Source organism: Chiloscyllium punctatum, chromosome 5, assembly GCF_047496795.1.
Source record: "Chiloscyllium punctatum isolate Juve2018m chromosome 5, sChiPun1.3, whole genome shotgun sequence".
Lineage (NCBI taxonomy): Eukaryota > Metazoa > Chordata > Chondrichthyes > Orectolobiformes > Hemiscylliidae > Chiloscyllium > Chiloscyllium punctatum.
Window position 1 is genome coordinate 109,949,993 of NC_092743.1, and position 14,381 is coordinate 109,964,373.

The 14,381-nt window shown below is 41.2% G+C and overlaps 1 protein-coding gene across 1 annotated transcript in view; it reads right to left on the reverse strand.

Annotated features, from left to right (window-relative positions):
- Positions 1-14,381, reverse strand: part of LOC140476809 (regulator of G-protein signaling 22-like) — a 133,677-nt gene that overhangs the window by 12,251 nt on the left and 107,045 nt on the right. Inside the window, exons 14-15 of the mRNA XM_072569602.1 lie at positions 14,219-14,381; positions 10,458-10,616 (exon numbers count right to left, since the gene is read on the reverse strand). Coding sequence (XP_072425703.1) covers positions 10,458-10,616; positions 14,219-14,381 — 322 coding nt within the window. The remainder of the gene's footprint in view (positions 1-10,457; positions 10,617-14,218) is intronic.

Consider the following 14,381-nt stretch of genomic DNA (forward strand, 5'->3'; position numbering starts at 1 on the left):
TGAAGGAGCATGGTGTGGTGATGGCACCAGTAATAATGCACATAACTGCCAAGAATAATTGGCACATCCTGCTTTAAGTAATAGTGTTGGAGAGTCATTTTATGATCTCCATAGAGACTGATAATTTTAATGAAAAATTGTCTTTCCAATTAACAGTTAGAAAACTGACACGTCAAGACGTCACTGAAAAAGATCTTCTGGATTGTGTTCTAGAACCAAGTATCCTTTGGCGGTTCATCAGTCATGTTCCCTCCATCACAAGGTCATTGGTCAGAATGTTTACTGGTGATTGCACAACATTCAGCAACATTTGTCACTCCTTAGTTCCTGAAGCACTCCAAGTCCCTAGACAGCAAGACCTTGAATACATTCAAGTTTGGGCTGATAATTGGTAATCAAAGTTTGGGAAAAGATTTGTAGCTCGGGTGCTCGTTGTTGTGGTTCTGTTCGCCGAGCTGGGAATTTGTGTTGCAAACGTTTCATCCCCTGTCTAGGTGACATCCTCAGTGCTTGGGAGCCTCCTATGAAGTGCTTCTGTGATGTTTCCTCCGGCATTTATAGTGGCTTGTCTCTGCCACTTCCGGTTGTCAGTTCCAGCTGTTGGCTGCAGTGGCCGGTATATTGGGTCCAGGTCGATGTGTTTGTTGATAGAATCTGTGGATGAGTGCCATGCCTCTAGGAATTCCCTGGCTGTTCTCTGTTTGGCTTGCCCTATAATGGTAGTGTTGTCCCAGTCAAATTCATGTTGCTTGTCATCTGCGTGTGTGGCTACTAAGGATAGCTGGTCGTGTCGTATCGTGGCTAATTGGTGTTCATGGATGCGGATCCTTGCAAGGACTGCACAAAACACTACATAGGACAAACAGGAAGACAGCTAACAATCCAAATCCATGAACAACTGACAACCAGAAGCGGCAGAGACAAACCACTATAAATGCCAGAGGAAAGATCACAGAAGCACTTCACAGGAGGCTCCCAAGCACTGAGGTTGTCACCTAGACAGGGGACGAAACGTTTGCAACACAAATTCCCAACTCGGCGAACAGAACCACATGATAATTGGTAAGTAACATTCACACCACACAATGACCATCTCCAACAAGAGAGAATCCAACTATCATCCCTGACATTCATGGCAATTACCACTGCTGAATCGTTTACTATCAGCATCCTGGGAGTTATCGTTGACCAGAAACTGAACTGGACTTATCAAATGTAGCCACAAAAGCAGGTCAGAGGTTATGAATTCTGCAGCATGTGACTCAGCTGCTGATTCCCCAAAGCCTGTGCACTATCTCCATGGCACAAGGAAGGAGTGAGATGGAATAATTTCCTTTTGTGTGGATGAATGCAGTTTCAACAACATTCAAGAAGCTTGATACCATCTTGGACAAAGTAGTTCACTTCATTAGCACCCCACCCCCATCTTCAAAGTTCAGTTCCTTCAAGACCAATACACATTGGCAGCAGCATTTACCATCTACAAGATGCAGCAATTCATCGGCCTCCATCGGCAGCTTCCAACTCTACCATCTGTAAGGTCAGCATCAGAGCACCCACCACCCAGCAAGATCTCCTCAAAGCCACCTACCATCCTGACTTGGAAGTATATTGCCATTCCTTCACTGTCATTCGGTCAAACTATTGGACTCCCTTCCTAACAGCAGTGACAACACCCTGACATTCCCACGATTGCAGCAGTTAAGGTGGCAGCTAACCATGGCCATTACCAGGGGAATTAAGAATGGGAAATAAATGCAGACCTGATGTTTTCTTTTAACATGTAACCTCACTTTCAGATATATATGCTATCTATACCTTGAGCTCATCTTATTTCTCTACTCAATTTAGATTTTTACAGTCTGCTATAATTAGTTTCTTCATTCTTATTCACAAAATGCACCACCTCTCATATTGTTTGTCCTTTGGGCATATAATTTTTCATTTTAAACTTAGTGACATTTAGGTTCAATATTTTACAAAGATCTCAAATCCAAAACCAAAGTGCTGGAAATATGAAATCAAACAGAAAATGCTATACAAATTCTCAAGGTGAGCAGTGAAGACAGAAACAAAGTGAACAGTGTGCATTTCACCAGACTCCTGACTTGTGCATTGGAAATGGTGTGCAATAGGCACTCTGAATTATAATTGTGAATGGACACATCTACAATAGGTAGATCGATGAGAAGAAGCTCAAGTGGTGAAGGATAGTGGCAATCAGCAGCAAGTGTCCTTGCCCATGTTCAATGCCATGAGATTTCCTGGCTGTATTCTTCTGTCACCTCCGCTGGCTCCATTCTACCAATGGAACAGGGTGGTGACAGAACCTAGGGATGGTGATGGTTCAGTCCGCTACGGCCTGCTTTGATTCGTGGGCTGGACTGACTGAGGTTCATCAAAGCTTCTTGGAAGGTGCATTTTGGCCCATGGCCACTATTGATGGGAGGGTTAGAAGGTGGTGGATGTGTGGGGCACCAATTCTCACAGATTACCCTCCAGTTCACTCACCATCCTGGTTTGGGGGTGTGGGTTAGACTCATGGAACTCCCTCACAGGTGGCGCTATTGGTGTGCCCACACCAAATAGATTCCAGTGAGGAGACAACTTGGAAGACCTTCTTGGGAGGAAACAAGGAGTGAACGATAGGTGCTGACACAGCCTGCGTCATCCACATCCTGTAGATAAATAAAAGCTAAGTCGCACTGCTTCAGCTTGAAAGACTCCTGGCCTGGAAGTCTGCCAAATGAAAACTGTAAACTTTTTGTCTGATCTGGGTCAAAGCTAGGAATGCTGACCCAAATGCGAACATTTGGGCTTCTCTAATAAATAAAGCTGACAGAGTTGCAATTGTCTTTAGCTTCACTGACCAGAAACAGCTTTACACGAGAAACTGTCAGTCAGTGACTGATCTTTTTCTTTTTCTAAATTGGCCCGTCAGGAAACTGTTCTCAGCAACTGTCAGTATTTCTTTAGAAATCTGTCAACTTTAAACCGAAAGCTTCTGAGAGGAGAATGTCAGTGGACTGTGGTGACTGGAAACAGTGAAAGAGGGAAAAACTGAGATGCTTGACCAATCAAAAGGTGCTGTCTCAGCAGCTGCATCTTCTCCAATCACAAACTTGCCACTATAACCTGGGCTCAGAGAGGAGTTCAGCAATGACTACTCAGCTGAGGAGAAGCAGAGGGGAAGAAAACCTATTGGATAGGTTGCAAGTTCCTTTAAGAACATTGTGATCCTTGAATAATTGCCAGTGCAGCAAGAAGGCTTTTGAGTAGCAACACTCCAAGTGCTCCAGTTTCCTCCCCCAGTCCAAAGAGGTACAGGTTAAGTGAATTGGCCATGCTAAATAGCCCATAGTGTAGGCATTGGTGAACATTCCCACTTCTGAACTTATGGTGGAGAGAAAGTCACTGAAGCAGCTGAAGATGGTTGGGCCTAGGACACTACTCTGAGGAACACCTGCAGAGATGTCCTGGATCTGAAATGACTGACCTCCTACAACTGCAACCATCTTCCTATGTGCCAGGTGTGATTCCAACCAGCGGAGAGTTTGCCTCCTGAAACCATTGATTCCAGTTTTGCTAAGGCTCCTCGATGCCTCTCTCAGTCAATACGGCCTTGATATCGAAGGTTGTCACTCTCACCGCACCTCTGGAATTCAGCTCTTTTCTTCATGTTTAAACCAAAGTCAGAATGACATCAGGAGCTGAGTGGTCCTGACAGAACCCAAACTAGGTGTCAGTGAGCAGGTGCTGCTTAGCTCCATCTCTCACTTGCTGCTTATGCTATTTGGCATACAAGCAGTCCTGTTTGGTAGCTCCACTGGGTTGACACATCATTTTTAGGTATGTTCGGTGCTGCTTCTGGCATGCCCTCCTACACTGTCCATTGAATGAAGGTTGATCCTCTGGCTTGATGGTAATGGTTGACTGGGGATATGCTGAGTCATGAAGTGGTACATTGTGTTGGAGTATACTTCTACTGATGTTGGTGGCCCTCAGTGTCTCATGGATGCCCAGTCTTGAGTTGCTATATCTCTTCGAAGTCTGCTCATTTAGCACAGTGACAGTGACACACAACATGATCAAGGTTATTCTCAATGTGAAGGTGGGACTTTGTCCCCACAAGGACTGTGTAGTGGTCAGTCTTACTAATAATGTCATGGACAGATGCATCTGCAGCTGGCAGAGTGGTAAGGATGAGGTCAAGTATGTTCTTCCCTCTTATTGGTTTGCTCACCATCTTCCACAGACCCAGCCAAACAGCTATGTCCTATGTCCCACTAACTCAGTTATTAGTGCTGCTATCAAGGTACTCTTGGCAGTGGACATTGAAATCCCCCACCCAGAGTACATCTTATACCCTTGTCACACTCGATGCTTCCTCCAAAAGTTGTTCACCATGGAGGAGTACTGATATATGAGCTAAGGAAGAATGCTATGAGGTAATCAGCAGGAGTTTTCCTTGCTCATGTTTAATCTGAAACCATGAGACGTCATGGTGTTAATATTAAAGACTTAAAGGTCAATTCCCTCTCGACTGTATGCCATAGTGCCACCATCTTTGCTGGGTCTGTTGTAACATTGGGATCGGACATATCCAGGGATGGTGATGGTAATGTCTGGGACATTGTCTGTAAGGTATGATTTTATGATAATGACTATGTCAGGCGGTTTCTTGACTCGTCTGTGAGAATGCTCCCCCAGTTTTGGCACTGGCCCCAGATGTTAATAAGGAGGATTTTGCAGAGTTGGTAGGGCTATTTCTGCTATTGCCTTTTCCAGTGCTTAGGTTGAAGCCAAGTGGACTGTCCAGTTTCATTTCTTTGTTGAGACTTTATAGTGATTGGTATAAATGAGTGGCTTGCTAAGCTATTTCAGAGGTAATTTCAGAGTCAACCACCTTGTTTTGGCTCAAGAGTCACATGTATGTTAGACCAGGTGAAGATGGCAGATTTGCTTCCCTAAAGGATATGAATAAACCAGAAGGAATTTTGCAATGATCAACAGTATCTTCATGGTCACCATTGTGCCACCATTATATCCAGATTTAATTAACTTCACATTTCACCAGCTGTCATGGTGAGATTTGAACCAATGTCCTCAGAACATTAGCCTGGGAGTTTGGATTATTTTCTCTGTGATATTATCATTACACCACTTCTTCTCCCTGATCTGATTATGACATGCAAAGTTACCCATAATGTTTGCACTTGCATATAGAAATGTTTCTGACTCCAGACCACCTCCTTCTAAAGTTCTCATGTCCACAGACCTGATGTCATTAATACAGGCTGAAGAACTTCACCTGCCTTGTGGAAATTTTCATGAAACTCAATGAAACACAAAATTGAGGTCAGCAGCAACGCGGACAATTCCATGCCAGTTTTCATATATACCAGATCATTAGTTGCCTCCTTTCCCCTACAAGTCAAAATGGCAGCCAAAATGGATAAGTTAACGATTTTGATCTGATCCCCCACTTTATCTCCCTGCCCATCTGATGCAGTTCTGCCCATGAGAGATCAGCAAATTTTAGCCCAATGTTTCAGGTTCCATGAAATCGGAAAGTTATCAATGTAATATGTTATGATCTCAGCTGTTATTACAGGACAAATCAGATCCTGGATAGAAATCTGACTTGATGGATTATGTTTTGGTTTGGACAGAAGTATCCAGTGTTGCAAATTTTGTTTTGACAATAACACAGAAGTTTGTTAAGCAACAATGAAGATAAAATAGAATAAACCAATCTATTTGCTTCAAATCCAAATTCACAGCAAAACATTCCCATTAATCCCAAAACACTCCTTCATTAGATTAAAAAAGAATCCTTTGTACCCAATAGTAGCCCTTGCACCATACACACATCAGAATTCCTTTCTCAACATCTTGATAGGTTCAAGGTAGTTGTGACTTTAACTTCTCAACCAAAAACACTAATAGCTTCTTTATGCAGCTCTGATATGCCCAAGCTTAAATGTACTCAGCTTCAAGTAATCCCTTCAGTGTTTTATCCCAACAACTTTAGGTCTGGGATATCATTAACTGCTGACTCTAAGGTAAGCTAATTTCATCATATTGTCCCCTTCTCAGGAGGATTGCTTAAGACATGTTTCTCTATGCAAGGATTTCATAAAACTGCCTTCCTCAAGGTAAAACTGAAACAAAACTCTCTTTTAGAGTCATAGAGAAGTACAGCACAGAAACAAATTCTTCGATCCACCTTGTCCATGCCGACCAGATATCCCAATGTAATCTAGTCCCACATGCCAGCTTGTGCCACTTGGCCCATATCCCTCCAAACCCTTCCTATTCATATACCCATCCAGATGTCTTTTAAATGTTTTAATTGTACCAGCCTCCACCACTTCCTCATTCCATACACACACCACTCTCTACGTGAAAAAGGTAGCCCTTAGGTCTCTTTTATATCTTTCTCCTCTCACCCTAAAACTATGCCCTCTAGTTGTGGACTCCACACCCCAGGTAAAAGGTTTCGTCGACTTATCCTATCCATGTCCCTCATGATAATATAAACCAATGTAAGATCATCCCTCAGCCTCCGACACTCCAGGGAAAACAGCCCCTGCCTATTCAACCTTCTCGTTATAGCTCAAATCGTCCAACACTGGCAACATGATTGTAAGTCTTTTGTGAACCTTTTCAAGTTTCACAACATTCTTCTGATAGGAAGGAGACCAGAATTGCACGCAATATTCCAAAACTGGTTTAACCAATGTCCGGTACAGCCGCAACATGACCTCCTAACTCCTGTACTCAATGCTCAAACTAATAAAATGCATTCTTCACTATCCTTTCTACCTGTGACTCTACTTTCAAGGAACTATGGACCTGCATTCCAAGGTCTCTTTATTCAGCAACATTCCCTAGGACCTTACCATTAGATGTATAAATCCTGCTAAGATTTGCTTTCCCAAAATGCAGCATTTTGCATTTATCTAAATTAAACTCCATCTGTGACTCCTCAGCCCATTGGCTCATCTGATCAAGATCATGCTGTAATCTGAGGTAACCTTCTTTGCTGTCCACTACACTTCCAATTTTGGTGTCATCTGCAAAATTACTAACTGTACCTCCTATGTTCATATCCAAATCATTTATATAAATAATGAAAAGTAGTGGACCCAGGGCCAATCCTTGTGGCACTCCACTGGTCACAGGCCTCCAGTCTGAAAAACAACCCTCCACCACCACCTCTGTCTTCTATTTTGAGCCAGTTCTGTATCCAAATGGCTAGTTCTCCCTTTATTTCATGGGATCTAACCTTGCTAACCAGTCTCCCATGGGGAATCTTGTTGAACACCTTACTGAAGTCCATATAGATACATTCCTGATGAAGGGCTTTTGCCCGAAACGTCGATTTTGCTGCTCCTTGGATGCTGCCTGAACTGCTGTGCTCTTCCAGCACCACTATTCCAGAATCCATATAGATAACATCTACCGCTCTGCCCTCATCAATGCTTTTTGTTACTTTTTCAAAAAACGCAATCAAGTTCATGAGACATGATTTCCCACACACAAAGCCATGTTGACTATCCCTAATTGGTCCTTGTCTTTCCAAATGTGTGTAAATCCTGTCCCTCAGGATTCCCTCCAACAACTTGCCCACCACTGACATCAGGCTCACTGGTCTATAGTTCCCTGACTTGTCCTTCCCACTTTTCTTAAACAATGGCACCACGTTAGCCAACCTCCAGTCTTCTGGCACCTCACCTGTGACTGTCGATGATACAAATACTTCAGCAAGGGGCTCAGCAATCACTTCCCTAGCTTCCCACAGAGTTCTAGGGTACACCCGATCAGGTCCTGGAATTAATCCACCTTTATAAATTTCAAGAAATCTAGCACCACCTCCTCTGTAATATGGACATTTTTCAAGATGTCACCATCTATTTCCTCATGACCTATATCTTCCACGTCCTCCACAGTAAACACTGATGCAAAATACTCATTTAGTATCTCCCCCATTTGCGGCTCCCCACACAAAGGCTGCCTTGCTGAACTTTGAGGGGCCCTATTCACTCTCTAGTTACCCTTTTGTCCTTAATGTGTTTGTAAAAACCCTTTGGATTCGCCTTAATTCTATTTGCCAAAACTATCTCATGTCCCCTTTTTGCCATCCTGATTTCCCTCTTTAGTATATTCCTACTGTCTTTATACACTTCTAAGGACTCACTCGATCTCACCTGTCTGTACCTTACATATGCTTCCTTCTTTTTCTTAACCAAATCCTCAATTTTTCTAGTCATCCAGCATTCCCTACACATACCAGCCTTTCATTTTGCCCAACAGAAATGTATTGTCTCTGGACTCCTATTATCTCATTTTTGAAGGCTTCCCGTTTTCCAGCCATCCCTTTATCAGTGAACATCTTCCCCCAATCAGCTTTTGAAAGTTCTTGCTTAAAACTATCAAAATTAGCCTTCCTCCAATTTAGAACTTCAACTGTTAGATCTGGTCTATCCTTTTCCATCACTATTTTAAAACGAATAGAATTATAGCCACTGGCCTCAAAGTGCTCCCCCACTGATACTTCAGTCACTTGCCCTGCCTTATTTCCAAAGAGTAGGTCAAGTTTTGTACCTTCTCTTGCTGGTACATCCACATACTGACTCACAAAATTTTCTTGTACACTCTTAACAAATTCCTCTCCGTCTAAACCCTTAACATTATGGCAGTCCCAGTCTATGTTTGGAAAGTTAAAATCCCCTACCATAACCACCCTATTATTCTTACAGATAACTGAAATCTTACAAATTTGTTTCTCAATTTTCCGCTAACTGTTAGGGGGTCTATAATACAATTCCAATAAGGTGATCATCCCTTTCTTATTTCTCAGTTCCACCCAAATAACCTCCCTGGATGTATTAAAGGATAAAAGCAAATTACTGTGGATGCTGGAATCTGAAACCAAAAGAGAAAATGCTGGAAAATCTCAGCATTGTCAAAGGGTCAGTTAGACTCGAAACATCAGCTCTTCTCTCTCCTTACAGATGCTGCCAGACCTGCTTAGATTTTCCAGCATTTTCTCTTTTGGTCCCTGGATGTATTTCCAGGCATATCCTCCCTCAGTACAGCTGTAATTCTATCCCTTAAGAAAAACACTACTCCCCCTCCTCTTTTGCCTCCCTTTCTATCCTTCCTATAGCATTTGTATCCTGGAACATTAAGCTGCCAGTCCTGCCCATCCCTGAGCCATATTTCAGTAATTGCAATGTATCTCAGTCCCATGTTCCCAACCATGCCCTGAGTTCATCTGCCTTCCTTGTTAGGCCTCTTGCATTGAAATAAATGCAGGTTAATTTATCAGTGCGACATCGATCTCTGCTTTGTTCCTGCCTGCTCTGACTGTTTGACTCACTACTTTCCTCAACCATATCAGCCTCAGATTGATCTCTTTCCTCAGTATCTCCCTGGGTCCTTAACATTATGGCAGTCCCAGTCTATGTTTGGAAAGTTAAAATCCCCTACCATAAACACCCTATTATTCTTACAGATAACTGAAATCTTACAAATTTGTTTCTCAATTTTCCGCTAACTGTTAGGGGGTCTATAATACAATTCCAATAAGGTGATCATCCCTTTCTTATTTCTCAGTTCCACCCAAATAACCTCCCTGGATGTATTAAAGGATACACCACCTTACTTTCTTAAGTGTTTCCATCAAGCTTAACAAACATCTTGTGAACTCTAAAAATTTCGAGCAGACCTTAATGTATAGTGATTCACCCTGCCACGTCATAAAATCCTAAAGTAATCACCGACCCTTTAACCATCAAAAACTGTTTTAACAGAAATCACCATAGTAACAGAAATATATAAGTTAACTATTAACTTCAGATGCACAGAAAATCTATATGTGACCAATTTAAAGTGCAAACTTGAAATAAAAGATATTGAAACATATAAATAAATCAGATATAACAAATATCTGTTTCTCCAGAAAACCCATGTCCGATCTTGTTTCCTTTATCTTTGCAGGTTTTTACTTTAATTCATTTTTGCTCTCAAATGAAAGCTGTTCATCATTCTGTCATTTACGTATCCTCAAACCACTTCTTTTGTTTCCTTACTTGTTCAATTATCACTTTCTTTGACTGTATATTTTCAGAATTTATTATTTACTCCGGCATCCCTTCTTTTGTTCTTCCTTGCTGTTTCTTCTAACCCACTCATCCTGCTTACTTGCCTAAACTCTATTACATTTCTAACTTTTATGTAGTTCTGATGAGAGGTTATCAACTTGAAATTAAAGCATTATTTGTCTCTGATCAAATATTTTCTCCATTTTCGGTTTCATCCCAGTTATTCCAGTACATTTTTTATACATATATGTAAAACAACAAGTGCTGAATTTATATTTTCAATATAGAGCATGTGGATAATGCTATTTACACTCAGTGCCTGCTATAACTGTAGGATTGCCATACCTGTTTATGGTGCCTCTGAACAAACTCTGGTGAAGCCAGAAACATTGGCAGCCATTTTCTTTCCAAGCGTAACTTTACATATTTTTGAACTTCAATTAGAATATCTGAAGACAATTTATCATGGAGCAACTTGCCCCATCCCCCAGCTAGTATCATCACCTGGAGAGAAAAATCACTTATGTGGTTTCTTTGTTTTCCAAAGTAAATTGTCACAAATATTAAACATTTTAGAAAGAATAGTAATTTGACCTTTAAAAATAGATACAGCAATTCAAGATGGCTTACATAAGATCATCTCTCACTCCTCTAAGCTTTGAAGAATACAGACTCAATTTCCTCAACCTCTCATCCAAGGACAGCCTTCTCATCCCAGGGACTAATTTAGAGAACATTTGTTGTGCTGACTCGAATGCAAGTCTATCTTTCTTGCCAAAACTGCATGTAATGCTCCTGATGGTCTCAGCAAAACCCTGCACAATTATAACAAGATTTCCTTTTTCCTGTATTCCAGTTCCCATGTGATAAAATGGCACCATGCCAGTTGCTTTCCTAATTCCTTGCTCTACTTGCATATTCACTTCCTGTGTACTTGCAGGAGCATACCTAAAGCTCTTTGAATATCAATACAAAAAAAGCCTCATGTTTAAAAAAACTTTGCTATACTTATTATCAAATTGAATAACTTCCAACCTATCTACATTATAATGCACCTGCCATCTTGCCTTCCACTTAACCTGTCCATATCTCTTTGCAGCCTCCATAGAAACCATATAAATGTTACAGCATGGAAGGGAGCCATTTGCCCCTCTTGTCCATGCTGACCATTTCTTCCCTACCTCACTTTGTTCCATCAGCACAGTCCATGTAAATTTTGTTAAACCTCACTGGGGAAGCACACTAGAAATTAAGCTTCATTATTCACAGAGTCATAAATTTCAAAGAATGCAAAATTCCCCAATGTACCTGTCACATGGACTCATGCTAACAGAAAAACATGGACCAGGTTTCTGTACTGAACAAGAATTGTTGTTTATTATAAATAAATAGATTTTAACCACAAGTAAACAACTATGAACTGTAGGAATTTATCTTCGCTAATTGAAACTCTAGCTCCCATATAAAACTCCCCTATACACACTTACAGATAGAGACAGCCTTAAAAAACCTTGCTATGGATGGAGGGAAAAACTGGGAAAATAAACTCAATAGCACCAATCCGCTGGGTTTGCTAACACAATCCTTTTGCTTGATAGCAATTGTTGTTCTTTAAGCTTGCTTATTTGGGATCCTTTCACCACATTACAGAAGTTGTGGGCAATTAATATATTAGCTGCAAAGTCTCCTAGCTGTTAGTTAAAAACCACTGCTTACAACAATTAGGGAGGGAAATTAAACTGGCTTTATTCAGGTTCTAAGTATTTTTTACTGGAGAGAAAAACATGTCACATAATCTTTGAGAAGTTTTCAGCCTTCTGCCAGTATGGTCCATACCCACAATCTGTACGGCTACCCAGGAGACAATCTGATAACTATTGTCCAGTTGATGTCATAACTTTGGCATCCTTCACTGGTCATGATTCCATAAACGAATCAGCTATTTGATGCCAGCCAGATCTTACTTTGTATTTACCCAATCGTGCCAGCCTGTGTACAAACAATCCCCTCCCACTGTTTGAACACAGCAGCAGTGTAAACATGATTTACAATTAGTCACAGTAACTTGCTTTTAAAAAATGAAGCAAGTCTTTCCACAATCTTTTTTAAAACAGTCCTTTTCCCATTTCAATCCACAATTGAAAATGCAGAAAAATAAAAAAGATACTTTTTTTACAATTTATCAGACAGGATTTCTTTCAGTGAAACCAAGTTCACATGTTCTCATTATGCCGTGTTTTCTTAATAAATTGTTAAGACCTCTTTAATAACAGATTGCAACACTCTCCGGTAGTTGATGTTAAGCTAACTGGCCCGTTTTCTCTCCCACCTTTCTCAAAAATGGTGTGGCATTTATCAAAACCCAGTCTAATTGGACGCTTTAGGAATTGAAGAATTTTTGGAAAATCATAGATATCACATTTACTAATCTCTGCAGCTACCTATTTTAGAATTGTCAAATGTAGGCCTTTGGGTCCTGACGATTAATCAGATCTTAGTCCTTAAAGATTTACCAATACTTTTTATCTGTTGCTTCAGTTTCTTTAATTTCCTCATTTTTTTTAAACTCCTGAGTTACTGAGCTTCCTCTCTTTGTCCCCCATAAACCCTCATAGGTCCACTATGACCCACTCCCCTTCTGTTTACCATATCCCAATTCCTTGCCCAAGCTCAATGGAGCAAATTTCTCATCCTTGATGATTCAACAATCCTCTCCATGAAATAAAGGTAGTCCAAATTGGCCAGGAGGACTACCTTGTCTGCTTCATGCCACTTTAAACCAGTTATGAATATAAAAGCACATGCTTCTTTTTCCCAGCAAAGTTAATTGCCAAGATCTTGTTCCCTCTGGTGAAATGGTATGTTAGTGACAATGCAGGGCATGCTAATACATTGAAATTAGATTCCTGCTACTTGCCAAACAAATCGTTGGTAACTCTTGGGAAAATATACAACTGGCCTCGCAAGCCCCACCCCCCAACTCTCTTTTATCTGGCTAGATACCACCAACTGAAGCCACATTGCTACTCAACCTGACAAAGCCAGATCACTCCAGAACTTTACTGCACACACCAATATCCCAAAAGCTGATCAACTTTACTGACAAAACCTGATCAACCACCTCCTCCCCACTCTCTAAACACCTAACCTGACCCCCCCACCCCCCCAACCCCCACCATTCAATAGCATCTGCCTCGACCCGAGTATACTTCTGGACCCGAACTACCAGCCACACCTACCAGTTAACCTACACTTCTGCTACTCTACTCACCTGCCATCCTACTTAACTCTCACTTTATTCACATGCTAATTGTTGATTTTAAGTGTTTGTGATCACACTTATAGAGTCAGAGTCTTACAGCACACATGTCTTCAGTCAAACCAGTCCATGCCAAACATAATCCCAAACTAAAGTAGTCCCACCTGCCTGCTCTTGGCCTATATCCCTCTCAACCTTTCCTATTCACATATGTATCCGAATATCTTTCAAACGTTGTAATTATACTCACATCCAGGAAGTCCATTCCACACACAAACCATGATCTGTGAAAAAGATTTGCCCCTCATTTAAAAAAAAATCTCTATCCTTATAAATGTGCTCCCTAGTGTTGAAATCCCCCATCCCAGGGAAAAGACAACTAGCTCTACCTATACCCCTCATTATTTTATGAACTTCTATAAGCCTCTCAATCTCCTATGCTGCAGTGAAAGAGACCCAGTTAGAAACAGAAATATTTTTAAAGGCAAAGAATAAGGCCATTCAGCTCCCCACACCCGATCCACATGACCCTGCATTTACCATTATTAATCCTCCTAACCTACTGGATGCTATGGGACAATTTAGCATTGGCCAATCCAACTAACTTGCACATCTTTGGAATGAGGGACAAAACTAGAGCACCTGAAAGAAACCCATGCAGCCACAGGGAGATTGTGCAAACTCCACACAGTAGCCCAAGGCTAGGATTGAACCTGATTCCTTGGAGCTATAAGGTAGCAGTGCTAACCACTGAGGCACTGGGCCACCCAATTTTAGCTTACTAATCTGGTTGAACTAGCTTGAGTCATGTGTGAAGGACTAATCTAATATTAAAACTTTCAATTACATCATTTTGTTGCACTTTTGTAGCTGGGCTACTAGGTCCAAAGAAGTATTGCCTATTCAAGTACTTGATTTTGATGGCTTTGGACGTAATATCTCTTGTATCTTTTTCATTGTGAGGTATTCTTCTGAAGTATTCAATGTCCATCCAGCACTTGAGATCCATA